The following is a 23,222-nucleotide window of genomic DNA, read 5'->3' on the forward strand; positions in this document are numbered from 1 at the left end:
GACTAGTACTCTCCACAAGGCAAGATCGTGCTCCTCCTATACCATCACTAGCTTCATGCATGAATTAAATTCAAGCGTTTGTTCTTGCAAACTCCGTCGTAAAATCAAGCAAGATTCCTCAGCTCGTTGCATGCACGCCACTCCCCCGTCCTCCCCTGCTCCAGCCACTGCCTGTTCTGAAGAGTTTCATGCCATTTTCTTGTATTGTCATATTTTTAAAACAACTTTAGTTACATAATTATAATTATTAATTATTTCATTATTCATTTCAAGGAATATTTGATTTAATCATTGGTAGAGACCGCACAAACCAATACCCCTCCACCACAAATTATGGCGTCCACCCTCCTACTTGAGGAGATGGTAGGCAAGAGCTCCTCCCAAGTGCAATGGAGGCCGCTTACCCCGTCCAGGTAAGTATGGATCAATGTTGCACCCATGGTTTGTTTTACAGCTGCTCCTTGGTGCAGGCAGATTAGTTTACTGATTTGGGACTAAAAACTGGTGTTAATGAGCTCTGAGACGACTACGAATCGGTTAAGAGACCTGCTGTTGCTCGGCCTGTTGGGCCTTGCAAAGCCCATGCCCTTCGGTTGTCCGTACGTATAAAACCTGGCCCAAACAAGAAAACGTGCCGGAAATCGTTTCCCACGAGGCCTCGGTGCCCGGCGCTTCGGCTTCGGAAATCTTCTTTTGAGCTTTTTCCGTCGCCACCTGGGCACCTGGCTAGTGGCCGCTGCCTACTGTGTCCATGGTGCCCACTTCTCACCATCCTCCCCTCCCAAACCACTTCGACGCGAGTTCGGCGCAAGCGGAGGCAGCAGCCGCCGCCACCGCGTAGTGGCCTAACAAATGCCCAGCTCCATCCGTGGTTCATCCTCTAGGTAATTCCATTCGATGATCCGCTTCGTCCACTCCGTACCGACTCCAATCTGTGGTCCCATATTCGTCGATACTCGCGTTAGGGTTTAGCCACCGCGGCGTCGCTGTTGGTCGTGATATAAGGCGCGGCGTTTTTTAGCCCGATGAAGCAATGCGCCATGCTTGGAGGGTTCGGCTGTACTTGCGTTTGCCGACCACCACACCGTTTTAGTGCTGTGCCATTCTTATTATTTTCAATTTTGGTACGGCAAAGGTCATTATGAGGTGTATGGGCGAAACTGTACGAAAAGTTCCTCTGTGTTGTTGCGCATCTGCATGATTTTTATATGATTGATGAGAAATACTTCTTAGGCTATCATCAGCCAAACGTGCAGCGCAGAAAACAGCTGTTAGTTACTTGCTTAAGGTATCAACTGGTTGTGCTATCAGTAATTCAGTGACATATGCACAGTGTCCTGTCCTGTTGTTGTTGTTGAATGCCAACTGGGTAATACATTGCAGAAGAGTTCCTTGGATTGGCCAAGGATGCTGCTTGTGCATAGTAGCGACTCTGTTATGTTAAAATGTCTGTGCAAATTGCATTTTGGGTTTGTAGTGTCTTAGCATTTACTTGTTTTATGAAGAGGAAGGAAGCATTTGGCTTTGTTGCCTAAACTACATTATCTTTGTAATTTGTTACTAGAATGTCTTCATGTTTGTTTCAAATGCCCTGTAGTTCCATTTTGTACAACACGACTTGATCTTTGTAACATTATTTTTGTAATTTGTTAATTCTTGTTGAATTATATATATCATCTTTTTGCCGCAGGTTTTCAGCATGATTTATTCTGTTCGTAGCTTTGAGTTACTGAAGGCATGTATTGAAGACATACTCTCTACAATAAAACCAGGGGAAGATGATCGAATGAAACGATTGCGTGCAATTCAGGAGCTGGAAGATTCCATTTACTCAGTTGGGGCCTTGAGAGGTATTTGTGATTAAGCATCTGTTAAGTTTTGTTTGTGATTCTCCTGGGTGGTAGCTTTATGAAGACATGAGAAGTGACAAGCTTATAGAATTCATGATCTTAGAAAAGGGATAAGTTTGGTTTATGACCGTCCAGTAGCGATGGTTGTCAGTGCGATTGCTGTAGATGGAAGGAGGAAGGCCCCTTTTCACTTGATTTAACAAGCAAAGGCTACTTCGGACTGGCGAGTCAATGACAGATCCATGAGGCTGCCACCAACGGTTTGCTTTATCACTATATACGAGCACAAAGTTGTACTGGAATAGTTATTCGTGGGGCTAGCATAGAAGCTGCTCAAAATGGGGAACTATTAGTGTACAACAGGACTTTTGATGCTCTTGTGTTGCATTGTGCTATTTAAGAAATTTCTGTTATGGTAAATAGAAGTTAGAGAAGCTAAGACAGTACAATTTGAATGTTACTTACTTGATTTTTTCTACTTCATAAACAGGTGCTGTTGTCAAACCTTTTGGATCCTTTATATCAAACCTTTATGCAAAGTCAGGTGATTTGGATGTTTCAGTTGATCTCTGGAGTAGCTCAAGGCCTATAAGCAAGAAAAAGAAGCAAAATGCCTTGAGAGAACTGATGAGAGCTTTACAAATTAGAGGTAAACTTTCTGTGCATCTCTTTTAAATTCGTTGCATTTTCAGTATATTACTGGTCTCCCCACCCTTATTAGGGAAGTTACGTCTGTAATCTATCGTGACTGTTGTAGCTTTTGTGGGAAAAGAATGAAGGCTTTTATAAAATATAACACACTAAAATGTTTTTATTGAGCTATTCAAGAGTTAATCCTATTTTATGGCTACCCAGTTCATGATTGGTTGCTGTGGTCTGCTTGGTTGCACTGTGAAACTTAGTTGTGGGAACATTTGTTTATTCCTGGAATGTGAACCAATCATAACATCCAAAACCAATAAAAATTAAGCGGTTTCTAAAAGCATCCGCTTATAGAAAATGGAGCATCTGTGCAGATTTTTTCTATTCTCTGCCCCCTTAATTTTTACAGAAGCTCTTCTTTAAACGTTATTTCCATTGCTGATTCAGGTGTTGCTAGATGTATGGAGTTCATTCCTAATGCAAGGGTTCCAATTTTTCAGTACCTGAGCAACCAATTTGGCATTTCCTGTGATATATCGATTAACAACTACCCTGGTCGAATTAAATCCAGAATTTTCTACTGGATCAATACCATAGATGAACGCTTTGGTGATATGGTTTTATTGGTGAGCTCTATGATATCAAGTGATGGTTTTCCTCTGCTGCTCTGTTAAGTCCAAGGCTGGAATCTCAGCGTCGTGTTTCCTTTCAGGTCAAGGAATGGGCCAAAGCTCAAGATATTAACGATCCAAAAAATGGAACCCTGAACACATATTCTCTGTGCCTACTGGTCATTTTTTATTTCCAGGTGTTATTTCTTACTCAAGATGTTCTCTCTAGCTTTTGCTATTTATTTACTTATGGTTCTATCAAATTTATAGGTTAAGCTTACCTCTTATCTATTTCATTTACATCTACCAGACATGTGAGCCTGCAATTTTACCACCTCTGAAGGAGATTTATGATGGAAACGTTGCAGAAGGTAAGACTGACTTGACTTGTTCCTGGTTGTTGTCTGGCACATCTGTGCCTGGTGATTTACTGATAGCATTCACATGCAGAAACAGTGTTTTATGATGAGAAACATGTTGATGAGGTTTGTATGGCAAATATAGAAAGGTTTCTATGCCAGAACATGAGACAACGAAATCAGAACTCTCTCACACGTCTCCTCGCATCCTTTTTTCATAAGGTATCTGAATATCTGGTCTACTAAATTCCAAGTATTTCCTTCTGTCATTCGGATACGTGACAAAAATACACTGTTCATTTTTACTACATTTCCTTTTATTTGCAATAGAAATAATTGTCTTGGGGGTAATGTTTGGTCTATCATGTGAGCTCTTTGCCATATATAACTGGCTGTCTGGCTTATGTCTGATCGGTTTTGGACTCCTGTCAGGATGCTGAAGTCAAGAAACTTGGGGGTGGGGATGTTAGTTGTGCTTATCTAACTTCCTCAATGTACTTCACTGGGTTATAAATAAAACGAAACCAACATGTATAGAAGCCTAAACTAGGTCAAGCAGATCTGCAAGAATGCATTATTATGTTGTGGGCAAATGAGCTAATTTCTCGACTTCACAGAACCAGTTCTCTTTTCTTGTAGCTCAGTATATTTTCAGTAAAATTGTGTTTAAGATTACCAAAAAGGTTTAACATGGTTAATTTAAGAACACTCTAGTGTATATTTGTCTTATTTCTTTATCTGAGAGAAGCAATGTTAAGCTATCTTTATTACTTACAGTTTTTAGGCATCCGGCGCTTTTCAAGTAAGGTGATATCCACTTACACAGGCCGGATTGAGCTAATCCAGGATAACCCAAGTTGGATGGCCAAATCATACAGCTTGTTTGTAAGTATTTCCTTCACAGTGCTGTGTGTGTCTGTTGTGATCAATTTTGTTGAAAATGGCACATCTTTAAATACCACCTTTTCACTGTCATTGTCTAGGTTGAAGATCCATTCGAGAGACCTGATAATGCTGCTAGAGCAGTTGATGCGGAGGAGCTTGAACGTATTGAGCTTGCCTTCAATCATACGAGCAGTAGGTTTGTTGATGGCGCACTCGAAGACTGGGATGAATTAGTGTCGCTGCTGTGTACACCTGCTGTTGGATCTATTCTTCAGGGAGTCAGGGCCAACCGCTGCACAAATACTCTCTCCAGTCGTCAGCTGTATTCGGCAGCTAATCAATATGACAATCAACGTCACCAGCAAGCCAGAGGTTCTGCGGGAAGCAGATCAAGATCACAGTTACAGGTCTATACTACAGGACACCAGACGGCACGGCCAGACCACTATCATAAACAACCACAGGCCTATAACGCAGAGGGCATGACAGCAGGACAATATCAGAATGTCTATCGTCCAGAGGCTTATACTGCAGGGCTTCAAACAGCAGTGCCATTCCAGTACAGTGATTATACACGGTCGCACGCGGCAGGGAGCCGAACGGTAGGCCGATACCAGAATCAGCAGAGAAGGGAGTACTCGCCATACCAGCATTCTGGCACTACAAGGTATGAGCCTGCTGGTGGACGTCAGTTCCATGATGCTCCATCACGGAACTATGGGCATCAAGCCTCCTCGAGCAATACAGCATGGCAACGGTAGCAGCCATTCTGTCAAGGCGGCGGCTGCATCAACTGACTGACGAATAGAGTATCCCTGGATAGCAGCAGTTTATGTTCAGCTTTTGCGTGACGAAATGCATCTATTTATGATATTAACGTAGCTTTTGCCTGACTATGCATCAATTTATGGAAGCTTGGCTCATGTGGTAATGATGCTGATATGTTCAATTGGACCTATAGTCCTTATTCCTGTAAGCCTGTAGCTTGATGTCTTCAGTTAGTGTAATATGCAGAATATGGCTGTAAGTTAAGTAGTTAACCGACAAGCTGCAGTTTCATTACTCGAGTATGTGGCTGTTTTAAAAAACCTTGCCAGAAATCTTGCATTAACATTTTGTCAACATCGTGTTCATGATCATGGTGCGCTCATTGTGCGAGCTGCAAAACGTGCAGAAGTTGGCTTGGCATACTAGCAAAACGAAAAACGAGCGGAGAGTGGGTACTTTGCACAATTTTGTGTTCTGGTGGTAGACTGGCGTGAAACGAGCCCGTGCAGTCAGTGGTCGCTATTTTGTTCGATCTGTGCACCACGAACGATAGTTTCCCCCCTTATGTGACATTGGATCTTCTCTAAATTTTCATTTGTTTATTATTTTATTCCAAATTGAAGATGGTTTTCTACCTCATAGTTTGTTTGGAATTATTGTTGTTATTATCATCATCGTCATTATTATTAAAGATTTAAAGATTAAATTAATTAATTTATTTTTTAATTTAAGATTAAAGATTTACAGAATTAGGAGACCGGTACGGAACTAAACCGTCCTTCCCTCAAGTTGTTTACCGCGCGCCACATATAGTCCTCGATAACTCTTTTTTTTTTTGAGAGGACGATAACTCTTTTGTTATTCGGGCCTGCTCCTGTTGGCTCCCAAAGCCCATTGCAGTTGGTTAAAGTCCGTGGCCCAAACGAGAACACGGTCCTAGCTAGCGCGATGGCGGCGTCACGAAGAGTCGGGGGTGCCACGAGTGGGAGAGCGACGTGCCAGTTCCCCGCCGTGGCGAGAGCGCCCTGCGCCGCTGCGCGATGCAAGATCGGCTAGGGACGTGCCGCCGTGGTCGTGCCCTGGGACGCGGAGGTGTGACTGTCGCCACATCCCACATAGGGGGTGTTTGGGAGAGGTGTGCTAAACTTTAGCATTCCCATTTTAGTCCATTTTAGTTACAAGTGCTTCCAAACAGGTGGGTTAAAATTCAAGTACTAAAATTTAGCACCCCCATAATCCTTTAGTCACTTGGGGGTAGCTAAAACTGACTAAAATTGGTCCCCCAGACCAATTCCCCCCTGACACCCTCCCCTCTCTCCTCCTCCGCGCTCTTCTCTCTCCTCCCCGCCAGAGACCCCGCCAGACCCCGCCGCCGTCCTTCTCCGCCCACCACCTCGCTGCCTCCGCCTCCGGCCGCCCCCCCCCCCCCCCCGCCTCTGCCTCGCCCGCCGGTCCCGCCTCCTCCCGCCGGTCTTGCCGCCTCCACCCAGCCCCGCCGCCTCCGCCTCGCCCACCGGTCCCACCACCTCCTCCCCTCACTCTCTCTCTCCGCGAGGGGCACCACGGCGCCTCGGCTCCGCCGGCCTTGTTGTTGTGCCCCCCGTCCCGCCTCGCCTCGCCTTCGCCCGACCCCGCCACCACCGCCACGGCCGGATCCGAGCCCGATCGGCCCCGCCACCGCCGCCGCCGCCGGATCCTAGCCCGACCGACCACACCACCGCCTTCGCGTCGACGTCGGGGACGTCGCCGGCGAGGAGGACTCGGGCTCCTCTCCACCGCGCTCGACCTCGTGCACAACCTTCTCTGTGTTTTGCTCCATGGCTTTCCTCAGCACCCGCATCCCCTGCGTTCCCCTCTGCCGCCTCGCTTCCGCCATCGTCTCCAGGATGACGACACAGTCCATCACGTCATCCAGCTCCTGGGCGGTGAAGAGGGAGCGGGTGTTGAGGAGCGGTCGCGGAAGTCGGCGAGGTCGAAGGGGACGTGACCAAGGCGTGCCGCCACCAGTGAGAAGCAGCAGGGGCCCGACCTGAGATGCGCCACGAGCAGGGCGTGGCATTGCTGCTGGAGGAGGAGGCTGAGGGCAAGCAGAGCGGCCAGGCAGAGGAGGCGGACGGGGGAGGGCAGCGAGAGGGGTAAATCTGTCTTTTGTCAACACATGTGCTAAAATTTAGCATCCTTCGCAAACACCCCATAGGGCTAAAGTTTAGCACCCTCCTGCCAAATAGGGCCATAGCAGCGTGGCGCGTGGTCCGGCCATGAGAAGCCCCTGGCCGCCGGGCCGGGCAGGCAGTAAGCCAAGTACGGCACTTCCCGGGCATCGCAGACGGTGATGAAGGATCCTGGCATGGTGCAAACAGACAGAGAAGACAGCATGCCAGCTATAAATGTATAATAATAATAAGACCTACTAATCAATAATAGATAACTGCATCCAGAGAATACAAGGTCGATCTGAGAACTTTGTAATGCCACCAAAAGGGCTAAACATAGAGATGCTCCAACAAACAGAAACATCAGAACGCATGAACACTCGCTCGGGTGTACGACTAGACTATACAGGCTTATTTTGTAATCCCACATAATCGTCAACAGAGCAGGGAAGGGACCAGTGGATGCTGGTTCTCACCAAATAGAATCCTAGGTCACAATTACCATGACTGACGCCAGTTGTTTTAGGCGTGAAATCGACCAGACCTTCCGCAACAGCATTTTCGTCGTCCTCAAATTGTGAGGCCACCACACCAACCTTCAGTTGCCCTCCTGATTCCACAGAAACAACATTCCTTGAAAGCTCAACTACGCCGTACTTGTTGACAGACATTTTTCCATATCGAGTATCTAGTAGCACAACACCACCAAGACTGATAGGCTGTTCGGGAAACAACTTGTCCTCGATAATGATCTGGCCATGACCCACGGACAACTTTCACACGGATTGTGGCCTCAACTGATTTAACAAGTAGTGCAACTGCAAACTCAAGTTCACTTCGTTTGCAGGAGGAAGATCTTGTAGTTATGAAGGGAGAACCTCGAAAGCATGATGATGAAGATAACCGAAGACGCCGGAGTTGAGCACTTTATCTCTAGACTGGGTTTTGCACTTTGCTTTCAGTTCAACTTCGAGTGTTACTGGATCAATCAAACATTAAGAGCGAAAACGGATTTACTGATGCCGTGCGCTTCAGACTAAAGGATGGGACTGGGTTCTGCTCTATGTGATTTGGTTTCTCCTGCAAACAAAATTTTCGGTCACACAATTTAAATGGGGAACATCAAGCACCCATAATGTAATTGTGGAATGTTGTGAGTGATATCACCTTGATGCTCATGTTTTATCTTTCTTTCAGCAGACTCTTGCTTCACAGTGACCCTACTAGCATGTTGAAATATGCAATACACACTTGAACATTCTAGAAGATTGTGACTAGCTTTGTCATGCATAAGGATAAAATCATCCAAGGTAAGAAAGTTCTAGAAGATTGGAGAGCATGCATGAGCTATAGTTGTTATGCTTCATAGTGGAGTGTGGAATACTATAGAAGCATGATATTTTGGCATGGTAGAAATATCAAGAAACTAGATAAACATGAGGAGAATTCTAGATTTAGATATTTTGTAAAGAAGAGTGTGGAAGTTTGCCACATGACAACACTAAAATGATCATGATTACATATAAATAGAGGTGCTCCCCTGCCTACTAGCCATACCATAGCATAAGAGATCTCTAAGTAGGAGATGGCAAGGTAGCCATGTACTGTAGTGGTATCATCATACGATAGCCACACATAGGGTAAGCAAGTGAGTCTTGTATCAAGTTGAGTTTTGAATAAAAGTTTGAGTTTCCATATAGTATTGGTCTCTCATGTTAGTGTTAGTGTGAATGTCTTCTCGAAATATTATGGGTATATAGTCCACAGAAGAAGTGATAGCACACTACTTTGATGCCACTTCTAAGAAGTTGGTGTCAAACTTGAACTAGGGTGTGATAGCATTAAGTTTTTTGTTTTGGTGAAAGAGCTTTCCGCGTTCGCATAGAGAATGAAACCATCATTCTCGGCTACATTTCGGGGACAGGGTCAAAATCGAAGTGAGTCATTATGAGGGCGTATAATTTAGGGTGTATAATTTATAGACTTCTCCATAAGTAAGTCATTATTTAAATTAGTGAAGTTTCTTGGAAAAGGAGAAGGACCTGCTGCCCAAACTTGCCCTTGATCTTCACAATGTGAGATGTACACCGTTCCTCCTTTGCATCTTGATCATTAGATAAGGGAATAACTAGTGGTGGCAATACCGGTACTTCACTTAAATTTTGAAACTTGAAGGAATAGAATAACCCGGTTGAAGGGTAATGATACCGGTACTTCAACCACTTTCATGGAGCACATCTTCGAAATTCCTTTAAGCCTTTTTATCATGAGCTTATGAAAGCCTCTTGGGCCAGCATTTGAGCTGATTGTAAATACTACGATTTCTTGCAACAAACAAAGATATGCACTTTTGTGGGTTTTTCCCAAGCGACAGGATTCAATCAACAAACAATACACGCCTCTGAAGAATACATACTCCCTTCATCCCAAATTACTATTAGTTTTGACTTTTTAGGTACATAACTTTTGATATGTATCTAGACATAATATTTATCTAGGTGCATGTCAAATGCTATTGTAACGACCGACCCCTAATCTTTCCCAGTTAAGGTTTGATCTCAACCCTTAAACCTCCGTCAGTTGCTCTGTTGATCGCACTTAAGTGCTCAGTGTTCCGCCAGTTCCGACCCCTGAGATCCGACCCCTACTGCTTCGTTCCTTTTTCCCGACCCTGGCGAGTTCAGCCATCCGTCGGATCCTGTTAATCTTCCTCACCCGTCCGATCTTTTCCCCAGTGGACCCGCGAGACCTTTGTCCAGATCCCCCGCCTAAGCCGCACTCGAGTTGCATGACTGCCTCAGAGCCTTCCTGCCGCGTGGCTCGCCTTCTCCGACGCCACCGCTCAGTTTTGTCTCTGGCGAGCGACCGAGTGGGTTCCCGCGCCCTCTTCCCCAATAGCAGCGGAAGCCCTCTGCGCCCCTTTCTGCAGAGCCTCGCTCCCCGCGCCCATCATCACGATACCAGATCTCGGCCCCAGAGACCGATGTCGCCCGTCTTTTCCGTCCTTTCCAGCAACAGTTGCGCCGCCCGGTCGTCGCTACACGACGATTCCCCCACCGCCAACCCCGACCGCGGCCGCGACAGTCCCTTTCCCCGCTCTGTCAGACGCCGCCCGACAATCTGTTGTTCCGCGCTCTCCCCCGCGCCGCGTCCGCTTGTTCTCCCACCTGTGCGCCCTCGATCCTAGCGCCGTTTAACCGGTCGCTTCTATCACATCTTCCGCACGGCGACGCCCGCTTTCCGCCAAATCTCAACTACCGGTCTACCCGCGCCTACGCCTCCCTGACGGAGTAGCGCAATGATCGCTGGCGTCACCCCCGGAGTTCTATTGCACCGCCCGGTTTGCTCAATCGCCACCACGGTAGAGCACTCCATTGCTTCTCCCCGGCCTTCGCGCCGTTTCCCTTCTCTCTCTCCGCGACGTTTCCGTTCCTCTGCTCTCGCAGCTATAAAAGGAATGCCCCGTCGCCGGAGTCCCCTCCGCTTTTGTTGCCCTTAGTTTCCTCTAGCTCTCTGCTCAAGCTCCTAGCGCCATCCACCCAATCTTGAGAAGTTCTTCTCCCAGTTCCTTCTCAGTTCATCCAAGTCACCCCGCAGCTTGCTCCCTTGTGCTGCGCAAGAGCTCTCTTGCGATCTGCAAGAAGCACCGCCGCCGGAGCACCGCCGGCCTAGGTCCCTGCTCAAAGCTTTAGTTCCGTGCCCAAGTCTGCCTCTTCCCGACCCCAAGCTTTCCTTTCAGGAAGAAGGTGAGTGCCGACCCTAAGTCCGCCTCGACCGACCCCTCCTATCCGCCCGACCCCAGTTCCGTCTCGTCCGACCCTGTCTGTTTGCCGACCCTTGTCCGCCTCGCCCGAGGGTCTGGCTGTGATCTTTTCTTCAACTTAAGGGTGTAAGTGTAAAACGTGGGAACCCTTCAGCGCCTACGTCTGAGGATCCCAGTTATCACACCCTCTAGTTCAAGGATCAGACCACTCGTTTCTTCCCTACCCTTACCGGTTGATCAGCATCAACTCTCTCAACAGCCTTAACCTCCTGCTCTTTGTCGCAAGTTTCTGGGCTCAGGAGAGCCAGTGTTGCTGTCGACTTAAACGTTTAAGCTAACCTTTGCATTGCATCCGTGTAGAGCTGCACCTCGCTGACGGCTTCTACGAGCTGCACCCGGCGCCCGAAGAAGAAGCTGTAGCCGAGTTCCCACCCGCTGAAGTCGAAGCCGCCCCCGAAGTCGAGCAGCTTCCGCCCGCTTTGTTTGCAGGCAAGCCCCGGTTGCATGAACAATCCTACGTGTTTTGCAAGACTTGCGCATGCCTTCTGTAACATGCTTGTGCATTTACGTTTAGGAGTTGTGTGAAACCCTAGATGCATGACTCAGTGACCCATGATCTGAACACTAGCTGTTGGACCGAGTAGCTGCATTGCTTAAATAGGAACGGTAAAAGCCGAGTGATCTCCTGTCACTCGCGAGTTGTAGGAGTTGCATGTTTACTCTCCTGTTACAACTATAAGGACGATGGACGGGGCAGGGTTGGTAACTCTTTGGTGGTCGGATGATGGCCCCGTCTGTCTATGAAAACTTGCTAAGGCCCGACAGTGGTGGTGTTCGTGATCAAGTGTTTGAAAGTACTAGCCTCATACTTAGTATGGGATGAGGAAGCCTAGTACCTGATTGAACCTAGACGTGAGCGGTCGCCCCATTGTTCTTGGAACGGAGTTTCCCCTGCTGGTTGTCGCACGTGGTGGCAAAGCGTGGTCACAGGACGGCAGAGGCCGGGTCTGTGGAACCTTGCGCCAAAGGAAATGGGCCCGACACGGGTTAGGGGATCGATGGGGAAGGCCGACACAGGAAGCGACCTCCGGGTGCGCGGATGTCGTGGGGCTAGGTTCACCATGCATGGTTAAAGAACTCGAATCGATTCGTCTGCCTCTCACAGTTTGAGACTTCTTGATCGCTATGTCACCCTGAGTAAATAAGGAATCTGATGATGGCAATGATGTTGTTTTATATATACACTTGTTTGGCTCGATGATTGCTTAGAATAGGTTGCACAACCTAGACTGGTAAATGAACCTAGAACCGGAGCTAAAACTTGAAAATAGGTTACTTAGTGCTTTTGGCAAAACAAACCCCTCAGCCAAGAAGCCTTGCATGTCTAGTTGGGAGAATAGTTGGCTCCTCCCCGGTTAAGTCTTGTTGAGCTTAGTAGCTCAGCCTTGTTGTGGCTCCTGTTTTTCAGGTGAAGTTGCAGTTCCCGACCCCTCCCTTGTTGGCGCTTGGCCGCCCCAGCTCCCGCCAGGCTGGACGGTCGAGTGGGACCCCTCCTCGGACGGCGAGGAGAGGACTCAGTGATGTTCTGGCTGGCCTCGCCCGGACGTCCGACCCCGACGAAGTCTTCTGCTAGTGTTTTCCTGTTGTTTTTGTTATAAAACTCTGATGTTAAATTTTTTATGATCGAACTCTTGAGTAAGACTGTTTCAACCCAGTGGACTTGTTGTATTCTCTGTAACCGCTCACCTTCGTGTGGGTTTGCTAAACTCGATCCTGTTGAAAGTGGTTAAATCGGATGAAATCCGACGGTGCTTCGTGTTAGCTCGAGTTAATCAGGAGTGTCGCATGTCAGGCGGCTGAACTCCGGTTAATCAAGCTAATCCGAGGTGGTTCCGCCACAGCTATGTATCTAGAAAAGCCAAAACGAATAGTAATTTAGGATGAAGGGAGTATTAGTAAAGATAAAGCAATCATAGTCACACAGAGAAGAGGAAATTTTTGCTAGATTGAGCTCTAAAAATGCAACATTTCTGTGTAGATTGAATGCTGATAAAAAAGTTAAATCTTTTCTCTAACAGGGCTATCAACCAACAGAGATACACCCATGCTCTGAAACCTCATCACCCCAACATAGAAAAGAAGAAACTTTTGCTAGATTGAGCTCTAAAAATGTAGCATTTTGCGTAGATTGAGCTCTGATAAAAAGGTTAGGCCTTTGCTTTAATGAAGCTATCAACCAACAGATTAACGGGGCTATCAACCGGTAGAGATACACCAGTGCTCCAAAACCTCATCACCTCAACCCCCATCAACGAATAAAAGTGAGATTGATTTACCTTGAAGGAGCACTGCAGATGCGTGCGTACCCTCGCCTGTGCCTGCTCGAGTGTTCGCTCCATGTCCCGCAATTTCTTCTTCTCCGCTGGGTTTGCCATCACAAGAGAGACTGGGGTACACTCTCCTATCCTACGGCCGTGGAGACACAGCACGCTCGACCCTCTTGGTTACTCACTCCAAAACCCTCAACCCGTCCCTCCGTTAATCTTTGCTGTTCTGTCTCGTCTATCTCGGAAGGAAAGAGAAGCGGAGGAGTAGTGTATCATATGATGGGCCACAGGGCAAGGTTTATTTGACCCGGTGCACAGGGGCAAAAACCAAACGTATCCTAAAACTCCAGCGAAAGGGTCCGAGCCTCCGGTGACCCTTTAACAAATTTAGGACGTCAAATTTCTATCTCGAGAGTTTATGGATTTAAGTGATACTCCCTTCATCTCAAAATACGAGGCACGCACGTAATTCAAGATTCAAACTTAAATTTTTTAACCAACAATTAATCTTGTATAATAAAAACTTTATCTTAAAAAATAATATCTTTAGATTTATATTTAAAAGTACTTTCATATGGCTATAATTCTGTTACTGTAAATATTATACTATGGGAGATATTAAGAGTCAAATGTTAGTTATGGAGTCCATGCCAAGTTTGACCGTGCCTTATATTTTGGGATGAAAGAAGTATAACACAAGTATAGGGATACAATACAACAAGTTTAGTGACAGTGTATTTAACTCAATATAGAACATGAGACTAACATGAAAAAAGATCGGTGACAATAAGGCCAATGACTCCTTTTGTCACATCTACAGGGGAAAGGTCTCGTTCTTACCCCCGGAAAAATAATTGTCACCCTATCCCAACGATACTATCATGATGATACAACAAAAGAAAATGCCACGTATCCGGGAATTACACCAGTCATCATTGTACAAACGAATATGATCAATCATATTATGTTACAATTTAAAGCCTTCACCAATCCTATCTACGGAACGAATGTTAGTCTCGACAGCAGCTCTTGTGATGAGACTGGATTTCAATTCTCAACTCTGCTCAAGTAATGCAGCATGGCGAATAGCTGCCATTCTGTGGCGACAGCAACATCAACTGACCAATAGAGTCTCAGGTTAGCAGCAGTTCATCTTCAGCTTTTGCCTGACGACAAAATGGATCAATTTATGCCAGCTGCCTAGCTCATGTACGTTTGCGATGTTAGTCTAATTTGCAGATTTTTGTATCTAAATTTTAATCGCTGGCTAAGGCTCATGTACGTCTTCAGCAGTCAGTTCAGTGGAAGTTGTAAGTTAACTGAGAAACAGCGAGTTCATTGCTCGAGCAGTCTAGCTGATTGACAAAAGCTTCTTGGGGTATACATGCGGGCATGCGGCTGCGTTGTATTTTGTAGAACACCTGCTCATGAGAGAATATATGGTGCGGGGGAACGAAAGGTTTGTAGCTCCACTCCATCGATCAGTTGTATCGATGGCTATTAACTTACGCCAGTGCAGATCGTTTTATAGACAACTGAACCCCCAAAAGCCGCAATGACTGGAGGGAGAGGGCGCGGCCGGTCGGACGATTTTTCTGGAGAAACTGGGGAAGCGCCGCGTGGCTTCTTTGCCGCCGCCCGCCGCTCTCGGCGGACCGTATTGCCGTATTGGTGTGCAGGCAGGGGCTTGAACGGAACGAGGCCGGAAGGGGCTCCCTGTTCTGCAAGAGTCCGATTGTGATTTTTTTGGGGTAAAACGGAATAAAAACTTGTGTTGCACGGAAGATACGGCGCCATGTCACCGTATATCATCACAAATTATAGTTATTTTCCCAATTCAAAAAACAAGTTATACTAGAGTTTCAATTTCATTAGAACGGCAAAGTTATATAACAAATAACAAAATTATTAAGAATATATATATAATAAATTTTAAATTTAACAAATTGGTAGGAACCGCGCGAACGCGTACCCTAATTATGACGTCCACTCTCCTACTTGAGAAGATGGTAGGCTAGCGCTCCTCCGAAGTGCAATGGAAGCTGCTAACCTAGGCCATGGCTCTTCTTGGTCAACCGTTGACCCCGTCCAGGTTGCACCTGACGTTTACTTGGTATCCTTGCCCTCTTTTCCTCCAGCTATGGAGGACCGGTATGGGACTAAACTCCTCGGTCTTTATCCTCCGCACCATAGTGCGCAGTGACCTCTCGATTTGGGCTAAACTCTATAATTGTTAAGCTTGTTGGGCTCTCCGCAAGCCCATTACTGCCTGCGGAAACGCGATGGTCCAATGCCAGAAATTTGTTCCATCCCCGCGTTCGTCACTTCATTTCTGGACAGGTTCTCCGTGTGATCCAAACTTTGCCAGGTTATTCCCAGAAAAGAAAAAAAAATCAAACCTTGCCATATACCTCTGCTAAGGCTAAGTTCAGATTCCAAGTCGAATCTGACTATCTGAGTTGGAATCTCTCGGATGAGGCTTACAAATCTAGAACACTGAGGCTGATAAGAAAAAAGGCCAGTGAAACCAGGGCCAATGACTCCTTTTGTCACATCTATATATAGGGGAAAAGGTCCTCTTTCTTACCCCTGAATAATAATTCTCACTCTATTCCAACATTACTATGACAATACATCAAAAGGAAAATGCCACGTATCAGAATTACACCGACCATCATCAAACAAACGAATGATCAATCAAATTATAGTTACAATTTTAGACCTTCACCAATCCTATCTACGGAACGAATGTTAGTCGAGACAGCAGCTCTTGTGGTCAGTCTCAACGGTGCCAGAAAAGTTTTGAGCTGCTCGGCGGTTTGAAACTCCAACGGTGTCAGGCCTTTCCTGATCGGCTAATGCACCATAGGCTTGTCACACATCAAAACTTTCCGACTCGCGTATCGGCCTTCTGCCGTGTCACGTATCGTACCGCGCCACCCCATGGCGTTTGTTATCTCTTTGATCTCCTGTATAACTTCTTTCCTGTCACGAATGTAAGCCCTACCACCTGGTCTGAGTATGCGATCCATCTCCAGCAAGATGCTTGAGATGTTACACCTATAAATCGAAGAGAACATTGTCAGATGCTGATAGGGTATCTTATGCACCAGTAAACAGTCAGGAAAAGGCTTCCTAACTTCTAAGTACTGATATTCCAGCGGCATATTTACAAATTTAGTTAACAAGATGTAGGAGATCATGTATCTTGAACATAAATACACTTTCACCAAAGTGCAGACATTTCCTTTTGAAGTTCTTGCCAAGTTGGATGAAGTAAACAGGCCACAATGAAATTCATTATGAAATGAAAATAATTAAATAAAGGACCTCCTACCTTTTCTGCTCTTTTGAGAAAAGACCGAATGCATGCAGTAGATCATACGTCCTTGGGTATGTGTCAAATGGTTCACACCTGTTCATGCAGACGTTAAAAGATGGCAGCATGAGGTTCACAATGAGGCAAAACTTTCAACGCTATTGGCTGGTACCAACATAAATAATGCAAATAGCGCCGCTTAGTAAGAGACAGTTATATCAATCACAAACAAGCGGTTGATGATAATTTTAATCAGACACTGAATTTGATCTATTGTAGTATATAATTTTAAATCCAGATAAAACAGGAATGGTATTTAATCAGCTCAGGATATAAAAATTCATACCAGTCATGACCAACTCCAAGAAGCCCCCGATCATAAATTACAGGCAGTGTATTTGGTTCAGTAACAGGAACGACATTCATCACCCAACAATCAAATTTCCGGTTGATCAGGGCAGCTGCAAACCTAGATATTAAAGTTGCAGGAAAAGTTAGAATGGTAGGAATAAACAAGATCACAGTACATAAGCACATGAGTCCATTTTCATTATTGATATGTCTGAAAAGTGTAGCTTGCCACAGACCCAAGTGAAAATAGAAATACAAATCGAATATCCAAGAAAGCATTGCACTAACGAATTATGCATCTATAAAAATTCAACCCTATGGCCTCAAGAGATCCAGCTGAATTATGCAGGTGAAAAATAACTCAAACGTATAGCCATTTGAACATAAATAAAACACAACGCCTTAAAACATTTCCTTGACAGAAAATAAATATTGAATTTCCCATTCAGAAACATCATTGCTAGATAATCTTTATCAGCTCCAGTTTTTGTTTGAAATGCCAGTGGCTTTTGAGGAAAAATAACCAAACAAAGATGTGCTTAGTTACGTATTTCCACTGTAAGAGCTTTGAGCAGAAAATTACCCTCCAAATCCAGCCCTCATGTCCATTACATTCCGAAGTTTAAACTTCCTCCACTTAAAAACGCGAATATAACCTTCAAGTATGTCTTCCCAAAATTTTGTTTCTGCTTTGAAAAGCTCATTCTTTGATGAGTAGGCATCCATTTCAACGCCTTGAAGCCTCTTTGGAGGATCCATTAGACGTGCAGGCCACTGGGCAGGAGTTGGCCCTTCACCAATTTCAGGAAGTCGACTGATACATGCTTTCAGATTAACATACCTGAAACAAAACAGAATGTAAATAACAGTAAAACAATAGTTCTGCAGCAAATGCATGAATAAGGATCTCATCCTTGTGACAAATAAAAAACTTGACAGAATATGTCCATACAAACTTCAAGAATCAAGATTGCATCACTGTTGCTACCGTGCAACTAAAGTTGATATAAAGAAAACATGATTTCCCAAATAAAACTCAGCAGCAAAGAGGACATTAAATTGAGAATTCACTAGCAGACAATAATAACAGACTAAAATGAGCTAGACATATACCAGACGTCATCTGGGTTATCATCAGTATCGCAAAGTGGAGGTTTGACTGCCGGATCACGGTTCATGTAGCACGAGTTATTTAAAGGTTTCCTCCACATAGCAATATAGCCCTCTTTCTTCACAAGCTCCCAACAAAGTCGGGCAGTGAGGTCCTCCATCTCTACACAAAATTTTGTCTATAAGCAACAATTTCAGGACATACAACAAAAAATCACATACCACTAAAAATAAGCTTATCAAACTGGTAAAGCATGAAATCCAGGGAAAAAAACTTACAATTGTGTGTATTCCATAAATATTTGCAGATATTAGATAACATCTAAGAGGATTTGCAGTTTCATCTTTTTATGCATCGAACTCTTCCAAACCCTTTGCATGGAAAGATTCCTCAGTCATAATGTTAGCTTAATCAGGTACCTTATTCCTATCATATAGTTCCGCATAGATATATTACCATGAGACTATTTTGAAGTTCGGAAGCTGCTAATGCTTAGTGGAGTCAGGGCAATTCATCATGCTGATACCCTAATGCATATCATGAAATTTGACTTAATTTGTGTGAGGCCACCTAATAGTTATAGCCTTACATGGTCTTTGGTTTGAGGAATGGGGTGATCCATCACCTTCTCAATCTTCACATTTTTGTTTGGTTTGAGGAATGGAATTGTTGATCCATCACCATGTCATCCCTTACAAGCATATGGTTAATTGAATTATGAAGAATGGATTCATCCCACCAAAATTCATGGGATGACCCCATGATGGACCCTTCCATCCTAGATGAGGTCTCAAACCAAAAACTCTATTAGGCCTTGTTTGGTTAATCCCCTCCCCAAGGGAATTGAGGGGGATTGGAGGGGATTGAGGGGGATTTTGACTTGTAGGGGATTTAATCCCTCCCAACCCCCTTCATTCCCCTTCTAACCGAACAAGCCCTTAGTGATAGACAAATTCAGGTCAAAACATATACAGTGAAAAATTGACTATTTCGCATCAACAAACACAAATTATGTTTTTCACCAAGGCTATGCAGAATATGAAATAATAGAATGAGTTCCTTTATGGAACATCCTGAACTTCATAGTTCATACTAAAGAACAACTACTGAACTCAAAACATGAGTACTATTTTATCACCTTAACAATCAAGAACTACCACACAGATAGTAGAAAATACCTTTCCATGCCTCTTGCTGGGCCTCTTCATGCTTATAAACAGGTTGGGCTGCCCAAGCAAAGTAACCGCCAGCTCTAAGCAGTCTATTAACCTCCAGCAGCAGGATTCCGTCTTTAACAAACAAAAATGATGACAATGCTCAGCCAAAATCACAAACTGTATTAACAAAGAGGCATATTTATGTATGAAATCAAGTTTAACTGTGGAGTATTGGCCAATTTGTGCTTAACAATAACACTTTTTTGTATTCTTTCAATTAAAGTATAATGTTCTTCAACAATAACCAATAGATCCATTGTTACAATGATGAACTAATAAATATCATCTTCATAGACCTAAGGGAAAAAAAACTTGGGGGAAAATGGGTCAGATAAACATTCAGCTTGACAGCGAAAATACAGCATGAAAGGGAGCATATAGAATGAAAGAAAGAAAGTGCGGGGTATTGATAAAAAAAAAATGATATTATGTCACAATCAGAGCTCACCATCACGAGTCCAATTTATTCGACAGCGCGAACAATGGATAATATCAAAAGCTTGGCTGGGATATAATAATCTGTGTGTTGCAAATGCTGCTACCATTGCAGGCACACCACGTTCAAGAGCAAACTGTATCTGATTTTCATGAACATCTTTTGGAGCTATGGACAATGTCAAGACGTCACGTGAAAGTAAATATGCACCAAAACTTGCTACTCCACAGCCAACATCCAGGACAACTCTAGTATGAGATCCAAATGCAACATCTGGTACCATCTGGATGCACAGAGAGAAACAGGTCTTGCTACTTTAGAGTAAGAGTCATGATTAATTTCAAGCAACTTTAAGAATATTCGAAACTGAACCTGGGAAATCTGGTCTAGGTATTGATCTGCGCCATGAATAAATTGAGTTCCTCCTCCAGGAAATCGGAATTTGTCTTTAGCCTTGGTAATCCAATTCTGCCCACCTTTGTCGTCAACCAATCGTGTGTGAGGAACATTGCTAAACCACACCTGCAGTCGATCAAATTGTATTTATTAAGTCCTTCGGCTTGAAAAATAACCTTTGATTTCAGCAAACTAGGCTAAGTCAGTTCAATTTGATCAGTTGTACTTGTACACACATTTGCACATCAAATGCAGCATCAATCATGTTCTGGTTTTTTTAGGTTGCTGACAGAATCTGACAAGAACGCGGCCATAATAAATAAAAACCAAAGGTTCACCCTCAATTTTCGCCTAGATTGCAGATGAAGGTCAGTCTTGTTGTATCATCATTCTACTAACACTATAACTAGCGCGAATTCATAAATGTTACTACTAATCTATCTATACTATTGAAAAAGCAAAAGTAAACACCATGCGTGCTCACCTCGTCCCTGCTCTGAGGCCAGGGAATGGGCGCCTTGTACCCTTTGGGCGCCGGCACGAGGCAGCTGAGAGCCTTGTCCTTGGCAGGGCAGTGCCGCTCGAATCGCTCGCCGCGCTCCGTGGAGGGCAGCCGCTTGATCTCCTCCTGGTTGTCGAGGCAGGGTATGTACTCCCTCATGCTCTCTGGGCAGACCGGGAACCTCCCAATCCGCACCATGGGCCCGCCGCCGCCGCCGCCCGCTTCGCCAGGCTCCTGCGGCGCGGCCTCGTCGGTGGCCAGATCGGTGTCGTTGGCGTCAATGCTGCCCACGTCGAAGTCGTCCCGCATTGCGCCGTCCTCTCCGACGATGCCGAGGCGCGCGGGCGGGGGCGGGGGAGGGAGGGGAGGCGGCGGCGGCGCTGTCGTCGGCGGTGGTAGTGACGGCGGGGGCCAGGCATTGGGAGTAGGAGAAGCAGGCCGGGCGGTGGTGGTGGCGGGGATCAGGGACGGGTCGAAGGAGATGTTGGCGTTGGGGGAGAGCGCGACGGCAGGGGAGCGAGGGGCGGAGCCGGTCGCCGACGAGGAGGAGGCGGTGGAGGAGAAGAAGACGAGGCGCGGGGAGGCGTCGGGCCAGTGGTAGCCGACGAGGAAGGCGAGCGCGACGGCGAAGGCGAGGACAGCGGCGCGGAGGAGGTGCGGGCCGCGGAGCAGGTCGGCGCCGTGCGCGGCCAGGGCCTTCATGGCTGGGCCCTCCTCAGGCCTCGGGGAGTGGTCGGCGCGGTGCCTTGCTTCCCGTCTGCGTCGTCCCGGGACGACGCGGAAGGGATGGGATCGCCGAAGGGCAGTGACGAGTGAACTGGGCCACTGCAGTTTTATTAAATTAATTCATTCTTTTTACTAGGACTAGGATTAGGATAGGAATATTATTCGTTCTCAATTTTCATGACCCAGCTGTCAGCAAGATATGGGATTTGGGACATCTGGCTGCTGTGTTTATACCGGCCGTACGTGTGTATAGAATGCTTGTAGTAGTTGTGTAGATCTCGGCGTCGCGCGGCCGGCGCTGGAGCTAGCCTGCTAGTCTGCTAGAACTGGCGAATGGCCGCCTCCGCGGCGTAGAGTCCCCCAGTCTCTCCGTGGTGAATCGGGTCGCGGACGCCGGCACGTTGCTACGGAGGACGAAGACGAACGACACGACGGCGCCGCCGTCGGGCGTCGGCCGTCGCTGGCGAGGATGGCCGACGCGCCGACAGAATCTGGGCTTGTGAATATCGTTATCGTGAACCAGCCCACTAGCATAGCAATGGGTATCATCAGGCCCGTCATCTGTGTCATTAGGCCTGGATCTATGGGCCAGCGTCTATTTGAACCTCGCTAAATTTAGGCCTTTTTACTGAGCGTAGTGGCTCCAGCAGTCCTTTTCTAGCTTGGCCATCTGGCGCATCTCGCTGAGTTCGCCGAGTCCTGTACAAAATCGAACACGAACAACCCCCCCCCCCCCCCCCCTTCTAAAAATAGAGAGAAAAGAAATGCAAATCTGCGTGTTGCGATGAGCTATTTAGGCATCGCGAGCTGTGAGAAGTCGGTTCTACGCAACTTCATTTGCCGCCCCAGTAGCAGACTCTGCAGTCCTTACCTTCCAGTGAAGTTTACATTCCAACAGCACTAGTTTGTCACGTAATACATTTGACCTGTCAACGGACAAACATAAAACTGTATAGGATAGTACACCTTTCGTGCTGCGTTCCTGAATCTATTCGCTTCAGCTTATAAGCCGGTTGAAAAGATGAAACAGCTGATGTTGTGAGAGAAAAATACTGTTTGGTGGCTGATAAGCCGGCTGAATAAGCTGAAGCGAACATGCCGCTGTTCCAACTCGGCCATCCTACTCCTATCTTGGTCTCTCCCTCCCAAAAAAAACAGTTCATTCCTATCACCAGTCACCTGGAACAAATAAACTGCTAACGACAAGATTCCGCGCACCCGCTTCCAGCTGCCTCAACTTGCCTGGCATCCCACAACCGTGTACGCACGCCCCGCTACACTACCCCGCCTACCCTGCAACTAGCGTTCCGTCGGCCATCAGGCGCGATGACGAGGAACCCGGCCACCACAGCTCTCGCCTCGCCCAAGCGGCTGCCCGCTGGCCAGCAGGAGCGGCGGGCACGAGCCGTGCGCCGTCCATCCACGAAAGGCACGGGCCGTCCACGCCGAGCAGGGGAGGACCAAGCCAATGAAGAGAGCGGATGGCTCCGCGCCGCAGGGAGTCAGTCCACCACGGCACCACCTGTTCTGCCCCTCTCGGCTTTTGCCGTCGCGTGCGCGTGAAGCGTCGCGGGCGAGGGGGGCGACGGGGCGCGTGTGCGCGGGTGGGCGGCAGCAGCAACAACATCGTACGCGCGTCGCCGTCGCCGTCGCCGTCGCTCTCGGCCCTCGGGGCGCGGCTCTCCTGGGGGGCGTCGCCGTCGGCCGCGCGAAATCATCAGGGCCTGGTTACGGTGGTTGACGCGTGACGTTTTCCGCTCGCGTCTCCCGACCTCCCGTGCCGGGACATTGGTGGCGGTAAGCCGG

General features: G+C 46.6%; 2 protein-coding genes and 1 pseudogene across 3 annotated transcripts; 1 reads left to right on the top strand and 2 right to left on the bottom strand.

Moving 5' to 3' along the window:
• Positions 1–634: 634 nt before the first annotated feature.
• LOC117857410 (protein HESO1) lies at positions 635–5,469 on the top strand. Of its 2 annotated transcripts, none has more exons than XM_034740057.2 (9): positions 635–884; positions 1,691–1,850; positions 2,341–2,499; positions 2,940–3,118; positions 3,205–3,300; positions 3,414–3,474; positions 3,560–3,684; positions 4,240–4,347; positions 4,446–5,469. In XM_034740057.2, the coding sequence occupies exons 2-9, from the start codon at positions 1,700–1,702 to the stop codon at positions 5,106–5,108; spliced, it is 1,542 nt and encodes a 513-aa protein (XP_034595948.1). In that variant the 5' UTR covers positions 635–884; positions 1,691–1,699; the 3' UTR covers positions 5,109–5,469. The 2 variants fall into 2 exon arrangements, with proteins under 2 accessions (XP_034595948.1, XP_034595947.1); XM_034740056.2 differs by having other exon boundaries at positions 639–884; positions 3,554–3,684.
• Positions 5,470–15,307: 9,838 nt separating this feature from the next.
• LOC117859389 (U1 spliceosomal RNA) lies at positions 15,308–15,453 on the bottom strand (annotated as a pseudogene).
• Positions 15,454–15,880: 427 nt separating this feature from the next.
• On the bottom strand, positions 15,881–21,498 carry LOC117859029 (probable methyltransferase PMT11). The gene is made up of 9 exons (XM_034742199.2): positions 20,673–21,498; positions 20,165–20,314; positions 19,805–20,075; positions 19,318–19,428; positions 18,142–18,301; positions 17,612–17,869; positions 17,024–17,146; positions 16,696–16,773; positions 15,881–16,418 (listed from the first exon to the last, which is right to left on the bottom strand). Exons 1-9 carry the CDS (start codon positions 21,390–21,392, stop codon positions 16,214–16,216), a joined length of 2,076 nt encoding a protein of 691 aa, XP_034598090.1. The 5' UTR covers positions 21,393–21,498; the 3' UTR covers positions 15,881–16,213.
• Between the last annotated feature and the right edge of the window lie 1,724 nt (positions 21,499–23,222).

This window comes from Setaria viridis, chromosome 5 (assembly GCF_005286985.2).
Source record: "Setaria viridis chromosome 5, Setaria_viridis_v4.0, whole genome shotgun sequence".
Taxonomy (NCBI): domain Eukaryota; kingdom Viridiplantae; phylum Streptophyta; class Magnoliopsida; order Poales; family Poaceae; genus Setaria; species Setaria viridis.